Source organism: Glycine soja, chromosome 7, assembly GCF_004193775.1.
Source record: "Glycine soja cultivar W05 chromosome 7, ASM419377v2, whole genome shotgun sequence".
NCBI lineage: Eukaryota > Viridiplantae > Streptophyta > Magnoliopsida > Fabales > Fabaceae > Glycine > Glycine soja.
In genome coordinates this window covers 40,256,157-40,277,654 of record NC_041008.1, presented here as the reverse complement: position 1 = coordinate 40,277,654, position 21,498 = coordinate 40,256,157, and the positions used below count along the sequence as shown (strand labels likewise).

Sequence of the window (21,498 nt, the reverse complement as noted above, 5' to 3'; positions counted from 1 at the left end):
CTTTGATGTCCAAACATGAGAAATGGCTGCCCTCCATTGTCTCACGGCACTGGCACACCCACGCAAAAAAATCCCAAACATCGGTACTTGAACATGGATTTTTTTTAAAGTCATCATTGTAGTATCTTATATGGCGATTTCATTGTCATGTAATTTTTTAAAAATATTTAGTTTTTGGTACGACCTTATATATTAATGGTGTAAATTATGAATTATGAATTATTAATAATTTTAAAAACTTTTATTTTTTATGTAATTCTTACAAACAAAACTCATGATTCTAGGTTCCCTTTTTTTAAAAATAAATTTAAAACAACCGTAAACTTCGCTTAAGGACCACAAACAATCGGAATAATAAACTATATTATAAAATAATAAACTGTGCAAAACACATCAACTATATTAAACAAAAACTGTAATAATTACAAATATTCATGTCAACTACAACACAAAAAATAAATACAATGATCAATGGTCCGTGCGGCGTCTCTGACGAGCCCTGACAGTCCCATCAGCACTGAGTCCCCCTCTCGCGATCGTCAGGCAGTCTTGCATAATGTCATATAACTCTATGCCTGCAGTGACTATCCTAAGGTTGAGCACACGCTCCAACCTCTGTGCAATCGCCTCATATCCCTCGTAATCATCCTGTCAAAGTCATTAAAAACATTTATTATGAAATTTAAAATAAACAACAACTCATAAAACATTAAACGCGCAAATAATCTTACCACATGTGGAAGGGGGTCAAATGGCACTGGAACGGTGTCATGAATGGGTGAGATATGTGGAAAAACCACTCCATGTAATCCGCAAATACCTGCCCAGACACTAGACAAAGCTGACCCGCAGGTAGTAAGTGATCTGCAAACTGCATCCACCTGTCATATATCTGATCGTGTGACAATCGTGCACTAATAGGCGGCGGAGGGATGCTCTGGATGTAACCGAACTGGCGTACCACCCTCTCCGGTCGAACCGTGACGACCATAGGACCCCATCTAAGCTGACCCTGGAAACATGAAATCTCCTGAAACGCCCTAACCCCCCGATGCTCCGTGTACAGCAACCAGGACACATCTGTGACGATCAAACCATCACAACGTGCCCTGTAGGGTGCTCCTGTGATTCCCTTCATGTGCGCCTTCGACGTCAACCATCGGGAAGCACGTGGGGACGTCTCCTGGTATGTATCGTCAGTCACGCACTGGTGCACACTAGGGAAGTGCTCATAGATCTAGCACTACACAATAATTGAGGTTAACATAACATAAAAACATGTTTAAATCATAATCGAATGTAACATATTAATAAACACAAAATTTACCTGAAGTAGCGTCAAGTACCCCGCAAGCTGTCGGGTGGTGGTCCTACAAGGCTCATCTAACTGGTCATACATATGAACCAGCGCGACAACCCCCCAAGCGTAACCACCACTATGAGCGAGGTCCCGGAAAGCGTCAAGGTGGACCACATGCACGTATGTTGCACTCTTATTAGCAAAAAGAGTGCAACCGACAAGGTGCAGCAGATAAGCGCGAGCTGCGAAAATCCACCGCTGGGCCTGACATCTGGTCTCATAAATGTCACGAACCCATCCTAATCGTACATATGCTCCACGTGTGAGTGTTATCTCGGCTCTGGCCTCCTCGGCAGACACTTCCAGCAACTCCGTAAGCAAGAATCTGGCCTCCTCCGTAGAAAGAGCATGGAAACTGTGCAAGGCGCCAGTGATGGGTAAATGTAGGATGGACGACACATCATCCAATGTGATCGTCAGCTCTCTTACAGGAAGGTGGAAGGTGCTAGTCTCACTGTGCCACCTCTCCACAAATGCGGATATAAGTCCAGGATCGCCAGTAATAACTGAACAATCTATCAGTGGACTTAATCCTGTGGCAGCCACCAGACCTTCAATCTCAGGCACTGGCCTCCCAATCAGTGTCACCTTCCTCCCATGTGACACTAACTTCAAATCAGGACGTTCCTGATTTGAAGTACAAATTATACAATTATTAGAAAAAATTAATCATAAACAAATAAATCAACAATGACAAATAATTAACAAATTAAAATACCTGTCCACTCCAAACGGCATGTGCAACATGCTCGGCAAATGATGTGAGCACTGACGGGTCACGTGGACCACCAGGGAATCCCTCAGCAACATGATCACCATCTGACCCCTCACCACTATCAGCACCCTGTGCGTCGGCACGCATCTCAGGTGCCTCCGTAGGCTGCTCAGGGACATCGTCAGTCATGTCAGCGACGTCCTCAGCCATATCACGTCCCTCCGTAGTCATCTGATGAACGCGTAGCCTACGGGCTGAGGCAGTAGGCCTACGCCTCTCGGGAACATCGGCAGCATTCTCGTCAGCAGGTCTATCTCTGCCTACAACTCTACCTATGGCACGACCTAAACCTCGTGTTCTGGCCATGATCTGTAAATCATGTCAAACACGTATTTTTTTCAATCAAAATATACACAATTTTCTTTATAAAAAAACAACTTTATTTATAAACAAATAAGACTAAATTAAATCAAATTATTTTAAAACATACACAACCTAATTTTTTTTAAAAAAATTAAACAATTTCATTTATAAAAAAAACACAACTAATGTAAAAAAAATTTATTACTAAACATGCACAACTTAATTTTAAAAAAAAAAACACAACTAAATTATTTAGTAAACATCCACAAGTTAATTTTTTTTTTAAAAATAAACAACTTCATTTAAAAAAAAACACAACTAATATAAAAATAATTCATTACTAAACATCCACAACTTAATTTAAAAAAAAAAATTAAACAACTTCATTTATAAAAAAAAACACAACTAATGTAAAAAAAAATTAATTCGTAAACATCCAACTCTTAATTTAAAAAAAAAAAAGAAACTTCATTTCTAAAAAAAAAACACAACTAAATTACTTAGTAAACATCCACAAGTTAATTTTTTTAAAAAAAATAAACAACTTCATTTATAAAAAAAAACACAACTAATGTAAAAAAAAATTAATTAGTAAACATCCAACTCTTAATTTAAAAAAAATAAGAAACTTCATTTCTAAAAAAAACACAACTAAATTACTTAGTAAACATCCACAAGTTAATTTTTTTAAAAAAAAATAAACAACTTCATTTATAAAAAAAACACAACTAATATAAAAATAATTCATTACTAAACATCCACAACTTAATTTAAAAAAAAAATTAAACAACTTCATTTATAAAAAAAAATACTTCATTTATAATCAAATAAACAACTTTATTTATAATAAAATAAAAAACTTTATTTATAGACAAAAAAAAACAACTACTTTCAAAATATATAATTAGTAAACATACACAACTAAAATTATATATACAAATAAAACAATAATGGAAAAAAAATATTTCGAAACATACACAACTTTATTTATACAAATAAACTACTTCGTTTATAAAATAATACATAAGTAATTTAAAATTAAATAATTAGTAAATTAGTCAACTAAAATGATATAAAAAATAAACTAAAAAAATTAACAAAAACAATATTTTAAAAAAAAAAAACTTCCGGAAGAATTCTTCCGGAAACATTCTGGAAGAAGGGTCTTCCGGAAAGTGCTTCCGGAACCACTGAAAGGTCATCCGGAAGAACCCTCTTCCGAAATGTTTCCGGAAGAAGTACATCTTCTGGAAACATTCCGAAAGAGGTGTTCCGAGAGCTTTCCGGAAGACCTGTTCTTCCGGAAATCTTCCGGAAGTTCTGAAAGAACCCCTAACGGGTCTTTCGGAAGGCTCACCGTCACCAAGCTTCCGCCATTTTTTCCGGCATCCTCTACCCTAAGGTTCATCTACCCTACCCTAAATGCTACACATACAGTGCAAAACAAAAGGAAAGCTAAGAAGAAGGCCACCTACCTCGAATGCAAATGGAAGAGAGAAGCCTCGCGGAGAAGATGAAGGCGGAGAAGCCTCGCGGAGAAGATGAAGGCGGAGAAGCCTCGCGGAGAAGAAGACCACCAAGGAAGCTTGCTTTCGCGGAAGAGAGAAGAGAGGAAGGAAGCTTTTTCGCGGAAGAGAAGACAGAATGCTTCCGAAAGAGGGAAAAAGCTTTTTATGTTTTTAAATGAAGGGTAAAATTGACCTTTCAATAAATTGCTGGGTGCACCTAGTATATCCCTTAGCTCTATCATAATTGGGCCTCAGGGATTTTCTTCATAAATAAAAACCTTTTACAAAAATGTCAAAACTTTTTGATAAAAAGCAAAAAATACATATTAAATAAAACATGCATATGTAAATGATGGTGGAGAACAGAAAAAAAAAAAAACAAAATTCAAAAGGATGAACTCACACACGTGTGTCTATATATATATATATATCAATAGAACTTTTTTTAGGATAATTACACTTACTTTTAGGATAACAATAATTACACCTAGATCTTACTTAACTAAAAAACTATATCTACATTTTCTTTATTAGGATTAGAGATCATGGAGCACACTAAGTTAGAATAATTCTACTTGTAATACTTAATTATTTTGTTAAATAGATTTTTTTTAACTCGTGAATGTTATAAAATCTTATAGTATTGTGTGAATCCTATTTTTATTATATTGTTCTTTTGAAAAAAAACTATATATTGAATAAAAAATTAATCATCCCTTTAAATTTTATCTATAATATTGGTAAAAAAAAAAAACAAGATACCAAAAGGATACACCTAAACTTATACACCAATAGATACCCATTTTATAATAAATGAAAATATCATTTTTTTTTTCATTACTATTTTTTTTCTTCAAAATATACGTTATCTTAAAACAAATACAGTACATAATAGAGAGTAGAGGTTCTATAAATGAAAAGTAAAAATTTGAAATTCCTCGGTCCTCACATAGGAAAAGAAGCGGTGTTTGAATTTGAGGGGTGAATGGATCAATCGTTCCTTGTAATGGTCTCGAATCTCCTCCAGCTCCACAACTCCCTGGACCCCACCAGCTCCCTCCTCTCCGACGCCGACGGCGCATCCTCCCTCCTCCACTCCTCCTCCGTCGCCCCTCTCCTCTTCTTCACCATCGCCTCCGTCCTCTCCTTCGTCGCCTCCACGCGCCCCTCTCCTTCCTCGGACTACTCTGTCTCTGCCTTCCGCACCCTCTCCACAGAACACATCTGGTCCCTGGAAGCCCCTCTCCGCGACGCCCACTGGCGCTCCCTCTACGGCCTCTCCTACCCCGTCTTCACCACTGTCGTCGACAAGCTCAAGCCCCACATCGCCCTCTCCAACCTCTCCCTCCCCTCCGACTACGCCGTCGCCATGGTCCTCTCCCGCCTCGCCCACGGCCTCTCCGCCAAAACCCTCGCCTCCCGCTACTCCCTCGACCCCTACCTCGTCTCCAAGATCACCAACATGGTCACCCGCCTCCTCGCCACCAAGCTCTACCCTGAGTTCATCAAGATCCCCGTCGGCCGCCGCCGCCTCCTCGAAACCACCCAGGCCTTCGAGGAACTCACCTCGCTCCCCAACATGTGCGGCGCCATCGACACCACCCCCGTCCACCTCCGCATTAACCCTAACCCTAACATTTACCGCTGCCGCTACGGCTTCCCTTCCTTGCTCCTCCAGGTCGTGTCGGACCACAAGAAGATTTTCTGGGATGTTTGCGTCAAGGCCCCCGGCGGCACCGACGACGCTACCCACTTCCGCGATAGCCTCCTCTACCACCGCCTCACCTCCGGCGATGTGGTGTGGGACAAGGTCATCAGCGTCCGCGGCCACCACGTTCGCCCTTACGTCGTTGGTGACTGGTGCTTCCCTCTATTGCCGTTTCTGCTTACCCCGTTCTCGCCTAGTGGAATGGGGACTCCTGCGCAGAACCTGTTCGATGGAATGCTCATGAAGGGAAGGTCTGTGGTTGTGGAGGCCATTGCCCTTCTCAAGGGAAGGTGGAAGATTCTACAGGATTTGAACACCGGTGTTCACCACGCGCCGCAAACCATCGTTGCTTGCTGCGTGTTGCATAATCTCTGCCAGATTGCGAGGGAACCCGAACCAGAGCTGTGGAAGGAACCTGATGAAAGTGGACCTCCGCCGAGAGTCATGGACAGCGAGAAATCGTTTTATTACTTTGGGGAAAACTTGAGGCAAGCCCTAGCTGATGACTTGCACCAGAAGCTTTCCTCAAGATAGTTGTTTAGTTGTTGGATTTGGATAGTTACTTGCTTTACTATAACTGCCTCGCCGCCAAGAGGAAGGAGGGTTCAATCAAACACAGCAACCTCAACCTCATAGTGTGTTTTTATGATTTTAATTTCTGCGCTTCTTGTCGTTAGTAACCAGGTGTAGAAGTAGATTACTCCATGATAAGATTGTTGGTGGTGTCTAACTGTAATGGCATAGCTCTAGTCTCGTGAATGTGAATGTGGAGGAGTGGACTACTAACATTGTTTTTTATTCGTATGATATATGAAATGAAGTGTTTCAAACCAATGCCATGCCTTCTTACTCTCCCCAATTGGTTGTGTTTTACACCCTTTCTCTTCTTGGAAGTTAAATCACTTTACTGAAATATCATATTGCAAATAGTCATATTAGGTCAAGGGTGCGTATGGAGAAATCATTGTTGGGAGGGGACAATCCACCTATGAGTGCTAGCAGATTCCTTAGAGGAGTTTAAAAATTTCATTGGTCGATTGGGATACTCCACAATCACATGTGCAACAAAAAAAATGAGGCCAAGTGCATGGTTTGATTGTGTTTGTTTGGTGCTTAATCTGCAGTGTCTTTAATGAAATTCATTAGACTGCTGCTTCGATGTTAAGCTGATCTAATGTAATGTCAATATGTTGTCCGCATCAGTCTAGCTGCATATCACTTGAAATGAATGACAATATATGGAAAATAGAGGCGTTTGTTCGTGTTGCAAGGTAATTAGGTGATCTTTTTTGGTCTATATAGTATGGTTCACATATTGTTGCTGGCATCCTTTCTATCAGTAAGATATCAGACATCACACTGAGATACCCTGCGTTGAGGAAGGGGAAAAATCACATCAAATCAACAATTGAGGCAAAAGCTAGAAGCTGTAACTTTCATTCAGATGTGAAAAATCATCACGACCGTGATAGCAACAAAACAAGCTAATGGACTCTACAAGCAGGCACCTAAGGGCAATCTAAAAGGAAAAAGATAGTTCCAAACGAAGACAACAGAAACTGTTTTTTTTTTTTTTTTTTTAAAACGCAACACAAACTGTTGGAAACCGTAGATGTTAAGAAAAGAGTAATGAAACTACTTATAATTAATGAGTTTTTCCGAGCATGTATTCCGTAGATTCACATCAGCTCGAGCTGCTAATTACATGATATATATTATATTATAATAAAAAGTTATGAAAACAACTAAAATACAATCAATAATTATTTATTATGGTATCATCGTAACATAACTTTTTTAACAAATGACAAGAATGAATCCAAATTCTGCAATCTACTTAGATAGTGCATGCACGTTCCGTTCACTCTGCACTTTACCATAATTTTTTTCAATGTTCACCTTTTAGAATCGTCATGAACTGAATACCACCAATTCCTGTTTCCTGGAAGAGGCCAACTACGGAAATGCAGTAACTAGATGCTTGTCCATGAGTATATAATGGAAATGAACATATACCAAAGCAAAATATTGAAAATTGAACTAGAATTGAAAGATACGACACGATTGACTCGGCTACTATTGAGAGTGAGCTTATTGTAATGTGTGTCATGGTGGACATTTTTTACACTTTCCAAACAATTGGAATCGTTCCACAGCTTCCACTAATTTTTAATTTCTTAAACAGCCAACAATCACACCAAATCATGGTACGAGGAAAAGTAATTGATTCAAAGAATGTGTAACATACACACAAAATCCAACAAAAATAAGAGTAAAATTTTAAGACTCACAAATGTACCGTGTGTACAAAAGTATTCATTAATACAGGTGACAGGAAATTATTACCCCCCATCAAGACAAAGTTAATCTAAATCTACAATTCATATATTAATTCTTAAACCAGATCTGTAGACTATTTTACAATTTGCACTCCCTTCAAAAGAATCAGTTGCATTTCATTATGAACCTGTACTTTAAATGGGTGTGCTAGCAAGGGATTTTAGATAGCAACGAGACAACGATAATTAGTTCTTCAACTAAGGTCGAGCCACATAAGGCAGAGGAATTCAGCATATCCATAGGGCTTTTGCTTTAAGTTTCATTGAACCTTTGCAAGGCTTCGGCTAGATACACCGTGTAATAATTTGACAAACCCAAGAAAGCTTAACTTCCCATCCGTGTGGCGTATCCAATCATGAAGAACAACATGAACAGGAATAGAGGGACCAAGTCCAAGTTCCTAAAACAACATTTTGAAGAAATATGATGGTGATTAGCCATATATACTCTTGATTCTTGAACATTTTGAACAAAGAGTAATTTACACATGCTCATATATATGTATATAAGATTAGAGAGTCAAATCAGTATATAAGTATATTCTTGACAGATCCAGTAGTAATGAGTTGCAGATTCTTTAGATGTATATATAAGTGGCAGAAACCAACAAAGTGTATATGCATTAAATTATGCAAGAGATGCTATTAGATGCAGATACTCAATTATTTATGTTAACTTACTGAAACAAGCTCTTCAATGACAATAGCCCTGTTTCCGTCTTTATCAAAAAGTTCATATGCACAGCGGGCATGTTGTTCCCAACGATCAAGAGCTTCAAGTTGATGCACACTCAATGCAGCTGCACAAAATTCTTCAAAATCCATCCTTCTATATTGTAACGAGTTCAGCTGTCGCAAAAAGAGCAATATAAGGAACATATGAGACAGAAAAAAGTCAAATTAAGGGATATCTACATACACAGAACAAGGTAATATTACCGATGAAAGGAAGTCAAGGATGCGAGACTCTTTCATGGCATCTGTTGCATATTTCATCAAGGCCTGCCCAGAAAATATGAATGAGCAAAACTTGTGGAATTTAACAAAAAGATTAATTTCATACATGTTGATGTGATAACTAACCTTGTTAACATTCTCTAAAGATATGCTGCCATTTTTGCTTGGTTCTAGCAGTGCAAATTGCTCCCTCAGATAATAGAGTTCATCTGCAGTCAATGTTTTTGACAAGGCCTGCCAAAAAGAGACAAATAAAATTAACTAGTACAATTAAAACTAAAGAAAGAGGTAATTTTGATTATGAACTACATTCTAGTGTGAATAGACTGGTGTCAGAACTTTCAATTCAATTGCAGAATGCATACACATAAGTTAGTTTCATACCTCCTCATTGTTAGCTGAAAATTAGAAATATACAACACAGCTTCAAGTATACCACTGTTTGCTAGGACTTAGGATACCAATATTTTTAAAGGAATCAAATCTCACAAGATTAATGGAGAGAAATAAATTGAAATACTAGTGGTCAGAAGATTATATATCCATTTCAAAAATGAGAGTTGGAATGAAATTGAAATACTTCATTCCCACAGGAAGCATAGCAGCCACAGAAAATTGATTGAACTTTCCTTTCAACAAATAAAATACGCACCCTTAAGGCAGCCTTGGTCAGAAGATTATATATCCATTTCAAAAATGAGGGATGGAATGAAATTGAAATACTTCATTCCCACAGGAAGCATAGCAGCCACAGAAAATTGATTGAACTTTCCTTTCAACAAATAAAATACGCACCCTTAAGGCAGCCTTGCGTAAGGATGATGATCTCATATATGTCTTCATCAACTTAAATATTAAAATATCAAGTGGAACTTTTACATTATTGTAATTTCGTATCCAAGGATGACCTGCAAGCAAAAGATTATTGCTGACAACTTGAAAAATGTCTAACTAGATGTCATTGAAATTGATGATAGTGGCAACAAAAATAACTTACTTAGAGCCTGAGCAGCAGATATTCGCTTCCGTGGATCCTTATTCAATAAGCGTTTGACAAAATCTTTAGCTTCTAAAGATAAAGATGGCCACGGTGTTTCATCAAAGCTTGGATCAGCTTTCAAAACTGCCCTAAAAATACCAGACTCTGTTCGAGCCCAAAATGGACGACTGCCACATAATAGAATATATGCTATCACACCTATACTCCACACATCAGCCTCTGTGCTATAAGATCTATGGAGAACTTCAGGGGCCACATAATATGCACTTCCAACAATATCATTAAGCCTTTCATCTGTAAGATGTGATACAAGAAATAAGAACATTGCCAAACTCTCATGAGGCAAAGGATAGTACTACCAAGTAAGGACTTGTGAAGGAAGACCTGGTCTGACAAAATCTGATAACCCAAAGTCTATAGCTTTCAACTCAGAACTTTCATCCTTTTTAGCATACAAAAAATTCTGAAGAAATGGTAAGGGGGTTAGAATTAAGACAAATATGTAATGGTATCCAAATGAAAATTCATAACCAATGAGTCAATTTAACCTTGAAATCTTAAATAAATTAGTTATCCATTCATATTATACAAACAAAGGGGTTTATATGGGAAAACAATTTCTTCATGGAATTTATTTTGCTGTAATATACTTTGTTTTTTAAATACTAAAACCTATGTTGAGTAAGCTAGTTTAATGCTTGAGCTCGTGCCCAAGTGACTGGTGAACAATGAAAACACAAAAAGTTAGGTCATATATTCATGGCTTATATTGACCTATATACTGCAACTGAATGATGTTTGAAACCAACAAGGAAAAGAAAAATCAAACAAACCCGTTAAAAACAGAAAAGACTAAATTAAAGGCTATCTAGATATTCCAAAATCCAGTCTAGCTAGGACTCCTTAAAAAAGTTAGCAAGCTTTATCAAACCTTTGCCAGCCAAAAAAGTAAAAATAAAAGTGACCTAATACTTAGTCTTAATCCAACTCTAAAGTCAGCACCAAGTCCCTGCCACACAAGAATAATGAAAAGAGAGGGATTTCTTTTGGGAGGGGGTGTAAAATTAAGACACTTAAATAAGTAACCCATCCATACCCCACTTAGAATTTCCATACCTACCCAGGGTATTAAGATGAATCTTTGAAAATATAGCAGATTCAGAGGCTTTAACCATATGAAAGAAATGAATACAAATGTGCTCACCTCCGGCTTAAGATCTCGGTGTACCACACCCTGTAGATGACAAAATGCAACAACATTTAGTATCTGTACCATGACAGCCTTTGCATCATCTTCTGAGTATTTCCCTCCTCTAAAGAAGAAATCAACCATATAGTTAGTTAGTGGCAAGGTGCAATTCCAAAGGTCATTTTTTTTTTTGTTATTAGAAAAGGTAAAGCTGGTATTTTAAGAATACCTTGATAATATCATATCTAAGAGCTCCCCCCCTTCACATAACCTGAAACGTCAATAGCATCCAGCTAATTACAAAAAAATTCAATAAGCAATGGGCATTCTATCAACAAAAAATTATAACCTCACAAATAGTGCTGGTGTCACTAAAACGGTTGTATTATCTATAGTTACGATATGATATTTTAAAAAAAAAAAAGTTAATATAAAACTTTACTAGGATGGCCAGAAAGCACTACTGCTACAATATGCTTTTTGAGGAGGAAACAAATATCCCAAACTTACTCCATAACAATGTAGACATTATCTTGGTCTTCAAATGCATCATAGAACTGTATCAGATTGCTGTGTCCATTCAAAGCTCGCAGTATTTTCACCTCCCTTCTCACATCTTCAATAGCAATTGCTGTTGTCATCTGGCAACAAAAAGGGTGAAGATCAAAACATAATCTTTATACGCACAAATCACCAAAACAACATAAATCCTTAAGTTTTGTCAAGCAAAATGAGTGGGAACTCAAGGACTAATGCAGCACTGCCAAGTGTAACAAGTGATGCATCAAAAGTGTTAACCTTTGATATGATTAAAATTAAGAATTGAAGACTGAAAGTTATTAACCTTTGCTTTTGGTATGACCTTAACAGCTACTTGTTGACCCTTGAGCTCACCCTTCTTGAACTTAGCAGAACACGTATACCCAAAATGCCCTCGACCCACTTCTTCACCAACCTCCAACCTACTAGTGAACTCCTTGGAGAACCCAAATCTCTTATCCAAATCCGCCGCACCCTCCTCCCCCTCCTCCGGTATCGCCGCCGTAGCCGACGCCTTCTTGCCCTGCCGCCGAGCCAGCACCGCCCTTATGTGCTTCGCCGGCGACGGAGGTGGGAACGGCCGCCGGAAAAACCTCCTCGGCGTGGAGCTCGCGCTCCGGCTCCCTCCCGCCGGTGCCGGAGACTTCTTCAGGAAGCGAGCCGGGCTCGGGCTGTAGAACGGGTAGAACGGCGACCGTTTTCCGGTGATGGCGTCATCTTTCCGGCGAGGGGTGTCGGCGGCGGCGGGGCTGAGTGGGGTTTTCGGGATTTGCGAAGGGTCGGCTTCGGCTTCGGCTTCGCGAAGCGCGTAAGGGCTCGGCTTCTGCGGCTTCGAAGTGCAAACCCCCATTGCTGAACGATCACAGAATCTTCGCTACTCAATCATTGGTCACAACATTGCGGGAAAAAAAATTCTGGGTCTTGTTGTTTTCTGATAAAGATTCGAACTTTGAATAGCTTTTTAAAGAGGGTAGAAGCTTGGGGGGGGGGGGGGGGGAAGTGGATTTGTGGGTGAGTAGAGGAATCAGATGAAGGAAAAAGGGTAATTTCAAGGGACACGTGGCAAGCACGTGAGTATTGGGTTTTGGGTGTTCATTGAATTGGGAAGTGAAGAAAGGAAGAGGAAGGGTTCTGAAATTGAATTTAGGAGGAAGAGGATGATAATGAGAACAGTGAGGTTTAGGTGGGAAGATGGCAAAGGGGGGTTGTATTGTTTGTTGCCACAGGTTTGGCTACATATTGTTCCCCCTTTTGACTGATCACCAACATTGCCCTACAAAGAGAAAAAAAATACCATTATTTCAAAAAGAAATATATTTTTTTTCAATAAAAATTAAGAAAACGAGTTATACGTTGATTTTTGTATAAAATTTTATATCGTATCTAATGTATAACAGCGTAAAATTATTTATTTTACATTAATGTATAGACATTAAATTTTAAAAATACTTATTTTTTTTGGACGAACTCATATTTTTCAATCGAGAATTAAAGATAATATATGTCTTGAGATGTTATTCACTTAACGAGATAACATATTTAACCAAATATTTTTTTATATATGCAAATTAAAGATATCAAACCCTGATAACATATATATATATATAAGGAACTAAAGGAGCAAGTTATTTGTTAACCATATATCATGTTAGTTAATTGTTATTGTCATAATGAATGAGGCCAGGACTGCAAAAACTGATGAATAAATCTAAAAAGCACTATTTGTCGCTAAATAAATATGTGTAGGTTTGATGACAATAATGAATGAGGCCAGGACTGCAAAAACTGATGAACAAATCAGAAAAGCACTATTTATCGCTAAATAAATATGTGTAGGTTTGATTGAATGATTAAGGGAATAAGAGAGTGAAATATAAACAATTAGATAAGAGAGAAAATTTTCAATTTCCTACCTTTTTTCATTATGCATGTATATATATTTGACTAAAATTAAAAATACTTTATTTATTCATTTCCTTCCTTGGTACCACTTGTTATTATTCGGTTGAAGTAAAGTCCAATTTAAGAGCTTTAATATATTCTTGATTTCATTAACCACTTATTATAATAGTTTGGACGTGCTTCTTCCCTCTTTGTTTGGCTTAAACTAGATATCAAGTCAAATGTTCTATTCCCTTCCCATCTGTTTTGTTAGATTATATAAATATAAATTCAACTTGTACATGAATAAGAAACACAGAAATGACACGTATCACTTTCTGAAAATCATTTTTTTTTTACTTATAAACCAATAAAGAGAGGGAAAGAAAATATGCTGTAAAAAAAAACCCTCACCTATGTCATATCTATGCTTGAGCAATACAGCTCATGTATACATTTGGCTAATACAGAAATTGAATGCAAATTTAAATATGTAATAATATATAATTTTATTGAATTTGGCTTCTTTGGAAGAGCCAACTTCAATTTAATAATATTTTATATGATCAAATAGTGTCTAAGATCTGTTCTTATCTTGGGACTCAGATACGGATCCGGTACATGGAAGTAACTTGATTTGCGGGTACCATATGATTTGTTCTTCACATGCAAAATGATCGATTTAACAATGCACGTAAGACAATTTTATAAATTTCCCTGACCAACACGACTTGGAGGTTCTCAACCCATGTGCAGGGCCAATTGTTCTTCTCAACAAATTACAGAGAGTAATTAATAAGCAATCCCCTTGTATCCTTCATTTGGTCATTTTAAAGAGTAATGTGCTATCAATTTTTGAGCATGGATACTATTAGTGTTCAATGGGTTGTCACTATATGAACTGACTGATTTTAACTTATGTTTTATATTTTAATAGAACTATTTATGAAAGAAATGTATTTAAAAAATTTATTTATATATGAGAATGATATTTTGAAAGTAATTTTTTTATATAAAAGTTAAAGTGTTAGTATAAATAAATTTGACGATTTCTACGACAAAATAACTTCTTATCAATAAAAAAAAAATATTTTTAGTTTTGTAAATAGGATAATGTTCGTTTTTAGTTTCTAAAAAATAAATCATTTCATTTTCATCTCTCATTATATAAATGTACTAGATTTGATTTTTATTCTTTTACAAAAAGTCATTTTCTTAAGAATAACATATGATATATTATTATAAATGAAAGAATAAAAAAGACAATTTATTTTCTTAACTTAATTCTTAATATTGTCCTAATTATGGAGACTAAAAATATATTTAATTTTAATTCAAAATAAAAAAAATTGTTATCTTTCTCAAAATTAACTTTATTATTCGATTTTTTTTTATTTTTTTTAAATTGTCAAATATTATTTAATGATCGATGATAGATTCGTATTTTGCCTCTATCGGAATTCTATTGATAAACATAGACTATCATATATCAACAATCAACCCAACAATATACACACAGGTTGAATTGTCTTGTGAGTTGGGTTGGATTGTAGACTTGCTCTTAAAATAAAATATATAAAAAATTGTCAAATATTATTTAATGATGTTGAAATAGATTCTTATTGCTTCTTCGGAATTCTATTGTTAAACAATATTAAATATCAAACCAACCATTAAATAGAGTTGAGTTCTGTACCAAAAAAATATGTCTGTACCAAATAATAGAGTTGAATTGGTCTTGATGATATGGTTGGATTGAAAAATATTTAACTTCACAAAATACAAGTTAATAGTTAGTTAACATATTTATTATTTTAAAAGCAATGAGTAAGATATTAGCAATATTTAATTAAGAGAGGTGTTTATATTTAGACTATGTGTTTGATAAAAATAGTAGAAAACTGAAAAATTATTTGATAGTTGAAGCTAGTTTATTAAATGGCTTACAAAATATTTCATTAATTTATAACTTTTTTTAGTAGTTAAAAAACTTATTTGACCTTATAACTAACTAGTTGGTTTACCTGCGGAATTTTACATTTTTTTAACAAATAATTTGATTTAATTTTAGTTTATTTATTTATTTTTATAACATTTTAAAAGATGATAGAATTATGTTATAATAATATCAACATGAAATTTTAATCATAATATATGTAACATAAAATAGTCAAATATAACATGAAAAATACTGTAGGATAATCTCATGAGTTACATGTAACAAAATATAGCTATATTATTTAATCATATATAAATTAGCTGATTGTTAAAAATAATCATACATTGAATAAAAATTGCTTGTATTATAAAAAAAACAAAGAGTTGATTCCCAACTTGTAATGCATAATAATTTAAGAAGATTTTAGGGTAACAGGAATTGAACAACATTTAGATAACAACAAAATGAGAAAGTGGGTTAAAATAACATGACAGAGAGAACCCGTTAAGACAGGTAAGTTTTACAAAAGATATAGCAGTGGAAAAAAAAAAAAAAAAACAATCCTCCTATAACCGAAAAGAACATTCAGGAAACTAATCTAAATTAATTCTATACTCAAAAAAACCTCTTGGCATTGCTTCTTGATTTGCACAAATTGTCTTCTTTATTTCCCCCACATGTTGACAAAATATAGAGAAAAAGGAATGAAGTGGTGGAAGAAGTAAACAACTTTCACTTTAGAATCTTCTCTGCTGAGAAATTATATGCTTTGTCTTCTTCATCTCCTAACAGTGAAATTATTGATTTCAAGACAATAATCATCACATTAATGTTGATTGGAACAACATTCTTTCTTATCATCAAAAGTTAAAATCCAAGCAACCTTGACATGATACAAAAGTTCTGCTTGATAATGAAAGCAAAACTTCTTATACAAAATATCAATCTGTCCATCTTATATCCAAACCACAAAATGTAAACATATGATAATGGAAAGCTTAATTAAATTATGGAAAAAGACATATTAAGAAACAATATAATAATAATTTAAACCATAAAAAATATGGAAACACACCAACAAAACCATTAGTGCCTAGGCAGAAAATTAAATAAAAACTTGATCAAATTATAACAAATAGATTTTGTCTACTGACCTTTTCGCATTTTCATGTTGCAACCTGCCTTCTTCACTCTAATAAAAATAGCAAATAAAAAAGAATCAAAGAGAGAGAGAGACTACCATGGACAAAAAAAGAAGATAATAGAACATCATTTGCAAGATGCATTCAATAGAGGGAGAGGATAGACGTTCCCCTACAGAGTTGATCATCTCTTGAAAGTACACCACATTTAAAATTGTATTGGGTACAAAAAGCAAAGATTCAAAAGAAAAAACTTACATGTTATTTTTAGATTGCTATCATGGAGTCAATTTGGATTAGGTGCCTCTTGAAAACACAATTTAGTGCAGAAAATAAAAAGATCGATCCAGCAAATGTTAGTAAATCCCCATTTTCTCTTAGTTCTTATACAATGAAAATTTGGACAAATTGTTTCCAAAGTTCAACCATATAAATAATGAGCATTTTATACAATATAATTATGTTCTTTAAGTTGTCGCTAGTGACATTATATTCAAAATGTTCAGTGATCCTCTAATTCATCAAATTTCCAGCTAATTCCATGCCAAAAAAAGCCATGTTCATGACACACAGAGATAGATATCAACTGAAATTAAAACAGAAAGGTATAAGTTGAACTTTTATTTATGGGTTGAAATAGATTCATGAATGGAGATTAGAATTTTAAGAGTTGAAAGGTCCCAATTGGAGTGGTACCTGAGGTCCTCTAGTAACCAATTAGCAGTGAGGAAAAATGACATTCTGAGACTGATTTCACGACCGCGAGAATCTGGGAACCGACCATGTTCCATAGCTCTTCATATGCTTAGGCGAAGAAGGATGTTGGCTTCATCATTGTCCTCAAGCATTATGACAGAAAATAGGCTCCTTCCTATGGCCTCTGTTATTTGATTGAGTGTTGTTTTTCCACGGAGATGATGAGCATCGGATTCTCTTCCATCTCCACAGCGTTGCGCCGGAGGTATTATTTGGTTGAACCCATATGCCATCTCAGAAAGAGTTGCCACCATTTTCTTCTTACTAAATCCATTGGTGAAGATGTAGCAATTGAAAAACTGAAAATGGGTTTGGCGCAGATTTGAGATTGGTGAGAAAAAGAAAATGAGAAGGAGCTTCAAAAGACAAAGGAGAGTTGTTGTCGTGTTTCCTCGTTATCTGTAATCAGTATTGATGATCACGAAGATCGAAGAGGTGTGCAAACGTCATTTAGGAATTTGCATTTATTTATTAACAACATTGAAAAATTAGGAGTCATAAACGTTGTTGGTTGGAAGAGGAATATAAGAAGGCAAAAGCATATTGTTGCGGGGAATGGATTGTTAACGAAATTGAATTGATTCATAATGACGAATTGAAGAAAGCTTGACAAAGAGGAAAAGAGATTTAGAACTCACAAAGGTGTTTGATCTGAATTGATAGAAGCTTTACTTGCATGTATTTGTAGAACTAAAATATAAGTAACTAACTGCAACTAACTATAACTAACTAACGGTTGATTACAACTAACAAGCTTAAATAACCCTCTAACTGAAAACCTGAAAATGATTATTCTGCCAACATTCCCTTGCAAGCTGCTGAGGAATGGATATTAGATATTTCTAGCTTGGAATGAAAAGACTAGAAAGCACCAAGAGGAAGGGCTTTAGTATACATATCAGCAAGTTAATGAGAAGAGATAGGTAACAACTTCAAGTGACCAAAATGAAGTTTCTCACTGATAACTGTCGTGCATAGGTATATTTTGTGATTAAGTCATATAAAAATTGTTAAATTTTCCCTTTTTTATTGTTCCTTTTTGTGTGAATAATTAAAATTTTGGCATCATCTAAGTTGTTGTCCAGTAGGTGTTTAAACGGGTGAATTTATAATGTTTTGATGTTTTATTTGTTGCAGAAATACAAAAGAAAGCTTGAAAGAAAAGTTGAAGATTTGAAGACTTTCGCTCATTATCTCTCTTCTATGCTTAATTTTATTGATTGTGGCTTGATTTCCCATATTCATGGTAAGTTTTAGGGGTAATATTGAGAAATATTTATCTCTAAAAGAACTAGAAAATAGCATCTAAATAATCCATATCTAAGGATAGAATGATTTTATTTAGCCTATTATACATCTTTGTTATTAATGCAATTTAACTGTTTTACCTCTTAAAGGAATTTAGGAGAGAAAATAGATGAATTAGGCTTTTTCACATGGGAGATCATGGTTAGAGTATATGAGTAGATGCATGTGATAATTTGAATAAGATTAAATAGAGAAAAATCTTTAACATTACATCAGGAGTAGTTCTAGTAGGTTAGGCCCCCAACATCTTCATATTTTGAATCAACTTCCGCTTCACTACTCCTAGTGTTTGTTTTTCTTCTCTTATTTATTTTAATTAATTAATTTAAATTTATGTTTGTTTTTCTTAATTAATTTGTGCCAAGTTATCTTTATTGTTCTTTTCACAACTATTTAAAGTCAATTCATTAATTGCTTAAGGATTGGATATACACCTACCTAAGTACAAACAAAGTCCCTATGGACTCGATACACAGACCTTCGTTTTACTTTACTACTTGTACAAATTGGTGCGCTTGCCAAACAATAAACACTCACAAACAATGTGGTAGTCAATTTGAATGTTTCGTACGTTTATGAAACACAGGATTGACAAAAATGTGCAAAGCAAAACGACTATCACAATATAAATGTGCAAGTCAAATAAAAGGAATGTAAAAATACTTCCAATAAGTAAGTGAACCATTGTAATTCATAAGTGGTGTTGGCCAAAGCATGATATTCTGCTTCTAAATAACTATGAGAATCAGTTTCTTGTTTCTTAGATCTCAAGGAAATAAGACAAGAACCAAGATAAATAAAAAATCCAATGATGGAATGTCTAGTCTCTATGTAGCTAGCCCAATCAAAGTCGCTAAAGGCTTTGAGTTGAGCAGTATTATTTGCTGGTTAGAAGAGATCGAAACTAGGAGCACCCTTAATGTAACGAAGGATACAAGCTACTACCTGCTGATGTGCAGTAGTGGGAGTATAAATAAATTGACTAACATGTTGTACAACATATGTAATATCAGACTGAGTATTGGTCAAATAGATCAATCTACCAATTAGGCATCTATATGATGAAGGATCAGGCAAATGTAATCTTGAATTGTGATGAATTCTAGTGTTGTAATCTATTGGAGTACTAACAGGGCAAGAACCCAATAAACCAGCATTATATAATAGCTTACGTGCATATTTGCATTGAGAAATGTTAATACCAACTTTACTTCTTGCAACTTAGAAACCAAGGAAAATTTTCAAATCACCAAGATCCTTAATTTTAAAAGCTTTGTCAAGTTCTTCACTGATGTAAACTTTTTAGTAATATCATTGCCAATAAGTACTATGTCACCAACATAGACTAAGAGTATTGTGATAGAAGACTAAGAGCAAACTTTAAGAACAAAGAATGATCATAAGGGGATTGAGTATAACCATGGGAATGAGGAAAAAGGATAGGCAGGCATACCATTGCTGATTGGCTTATTTTAAATCATACAATGATCGTTGTAAACAATAAACTTGGTCTTAGAAGCAGAGAGACTTGGTGGAAGCATCATATAGATCTCTTCATTAAGATCACCATGTAGAAAAAACATTCTTGATATCGAGTTGCTTAAGATACCAATTGTTCATAACAGCTAGTGCAAGCAGTAATCGAACAATTGTGATTTTAGCCACTAGTGAAAAGGTGTCTATGTAGTTGATTCCTTCCATTTGAGTGTAGCCCTTTGCCACCAAACATGCCTTGTAACATTCAATTGATCCATCAGCTTTATGTTTAATCTTATAAACCCAACGACAACCAATAGCATTTTTGTGAGAAGGGAGATCAGTGAAAATCCATGTATGATTCATTTGTAAAGCATTGATTTCTTCTTGCATAGCCTTTATCGAACAATCATGTTTAAGGGCCTCAATGTAGGATTTAGGTTCAACAGTGGAGGAAATGGACATGACAAAACTATGATATGATGGAGCAAGTTTATTATAAGAAATGATTAAGGAGAAGGGATAGCAAATACCTGATGTTTAAATGCCTTAGTGAATGTTGAGTGAAAATCATTGAACTTTGCTTGTCTTCGAGATTGTTGTGGAGAGCGACGAAGAGGAATGTTAGGAGGCAAAGGGGAATGTGGAGAGGGAGAGGTAGAATGTGGTGAAGAAGGAGAGGTAGGTTGGTCTTGGGTAGATACATCTGGTTCAAGGTGGTGGATGTTATTTTGACAAGCAATTTCAGTAGATAAATCATCAATTGTGATAGAGAAAAGGTAATGTGGTGGATGAATCAACATACTGAGGTTGTGAATAAACAATTTTCACTTACAAATGATTTACCATTGAAAATATCAAAATAAAATTGTTTCATGATATGTAATCTATCATGGAGGAAAGCGAAACTCATAAATTATAACCAACTTTTAGAATAAGATTTATTTTCATTTTTTAATTGTATTTTGGGCCTATTTCGGACTTGTAATAGGCTGCCACGACCTTTTATTGTTATTTTCAAATCTTTTAATTATTAGATTAGTTATTGGGCCTTGGGTTTAATTTAGGATTATTAGTAGGAGTATAAATAGACTTCTTAAACACTTTGTTGGCAGTTTTTGGATGAAATTTCATATTAGACATAGTTAGGAGAGTGTCTCTCTTGGTTCTTGAGTGAAACCTTAGGTTCTTATTAAAAAAATGTATTCTTTGTGGGGAATCATCCTCAACTTATCAATCTTTCAAGATTGTGACGTTTTTTTCTTCTCCTTTTCTAATTCCGTTTTTTCCTTTTTATTTTTTCCTAATTTCAGAGAG

The 21,498-nt window shown here is 35.2% G+C and overlaps 2 protein-coding genes across 2 annotated transcripts; one reads left to right on the top strand and one right to left on the bottom strand.

The window, feature by feature from the left end:
* Positions 1-4,864: 4,864 nt before the first annotated feature.
* LOC114419666 (protein ALP1-like) lies at positions 4,865-6,488 on the top strand. Its single transcript, XM_028385408.1, has one exon. The coding sequence runs from the start codon at positions 4,932-4,934 to the stop codon at positions 6,186-6,188; it is 1,257 nt and encodes a 418-aa protein (XP_028241209.1). The 5' UTR covers positions 4,865-4,931; the 3' UTR covers positions 6,189-6,488.
* A 1,422-nt stretch (positions 6,489-7,910) lies between these two features.
* LOC114419665 (CDPK-related kinase 5-like) lies at positions 7,911-12,920 on the bottom strand. The gene is made up of 11 exons (XM_028385407.1): positions 11,984-12,920; positions 11,650-11,780; positions 11,369-11,410; positions 11,155-11,263; positions 10,335-10,413; positions 9,948-10,244; positions 9,746-9,858; positions 9,077-9,184; positions 8,933-8,995; positions 8,675-8,842; positions 7,911-8,394 (listed from the first exon to the last, which is right to left on the bottom strand). Exons 1-11 carry the CDS (start codon positions 12,527-12,529, stop codon positions 8,254-8,256), a joined length of 1,797 nt encoding a protein of 598 aa, XP_028241208.1. The 5' UTR covers positions 12,530-12,920; the 3' UTR covers positions 7,911-8,253.
* Between the last annotated feature and the right edge of the window lie 8,578 nt (positions 12,921-21,498).

Excerpts from the sequence above, each read along its gene's own strand:
- LOC114419666 (XM_028385408.1), top strand. The coding sequence starts at position 4,932 with ATGGATCAATCGTTCCTTGTAATGGTCTCGAATCTCCTCCAGCTCCAC.
- LOC114419665 (XM_028385407.1), bottom strand. The coding sequence starts at position 12,529 with ATGGGGGTTTGCACTTCGAAGCCGCAGAAGCCGAGCCCTTACGCGCTT. Across the intron at positions 11,781-11,983 it reads AGGTCATACCAAAAGCAAAG|ATGACAACAGCAATTGCTAT; the intron begins GTTAATAACTTT and ends TTTTGTTGCCAG. Across the intron at positions 9,859-9,947 it reads ATCTGCTGCTCAGGCTCTAA|GTCATCCTTGGATACGAAAT; the intron begins GTAAGTTATTTT and ends TTTTGCTTGCAG.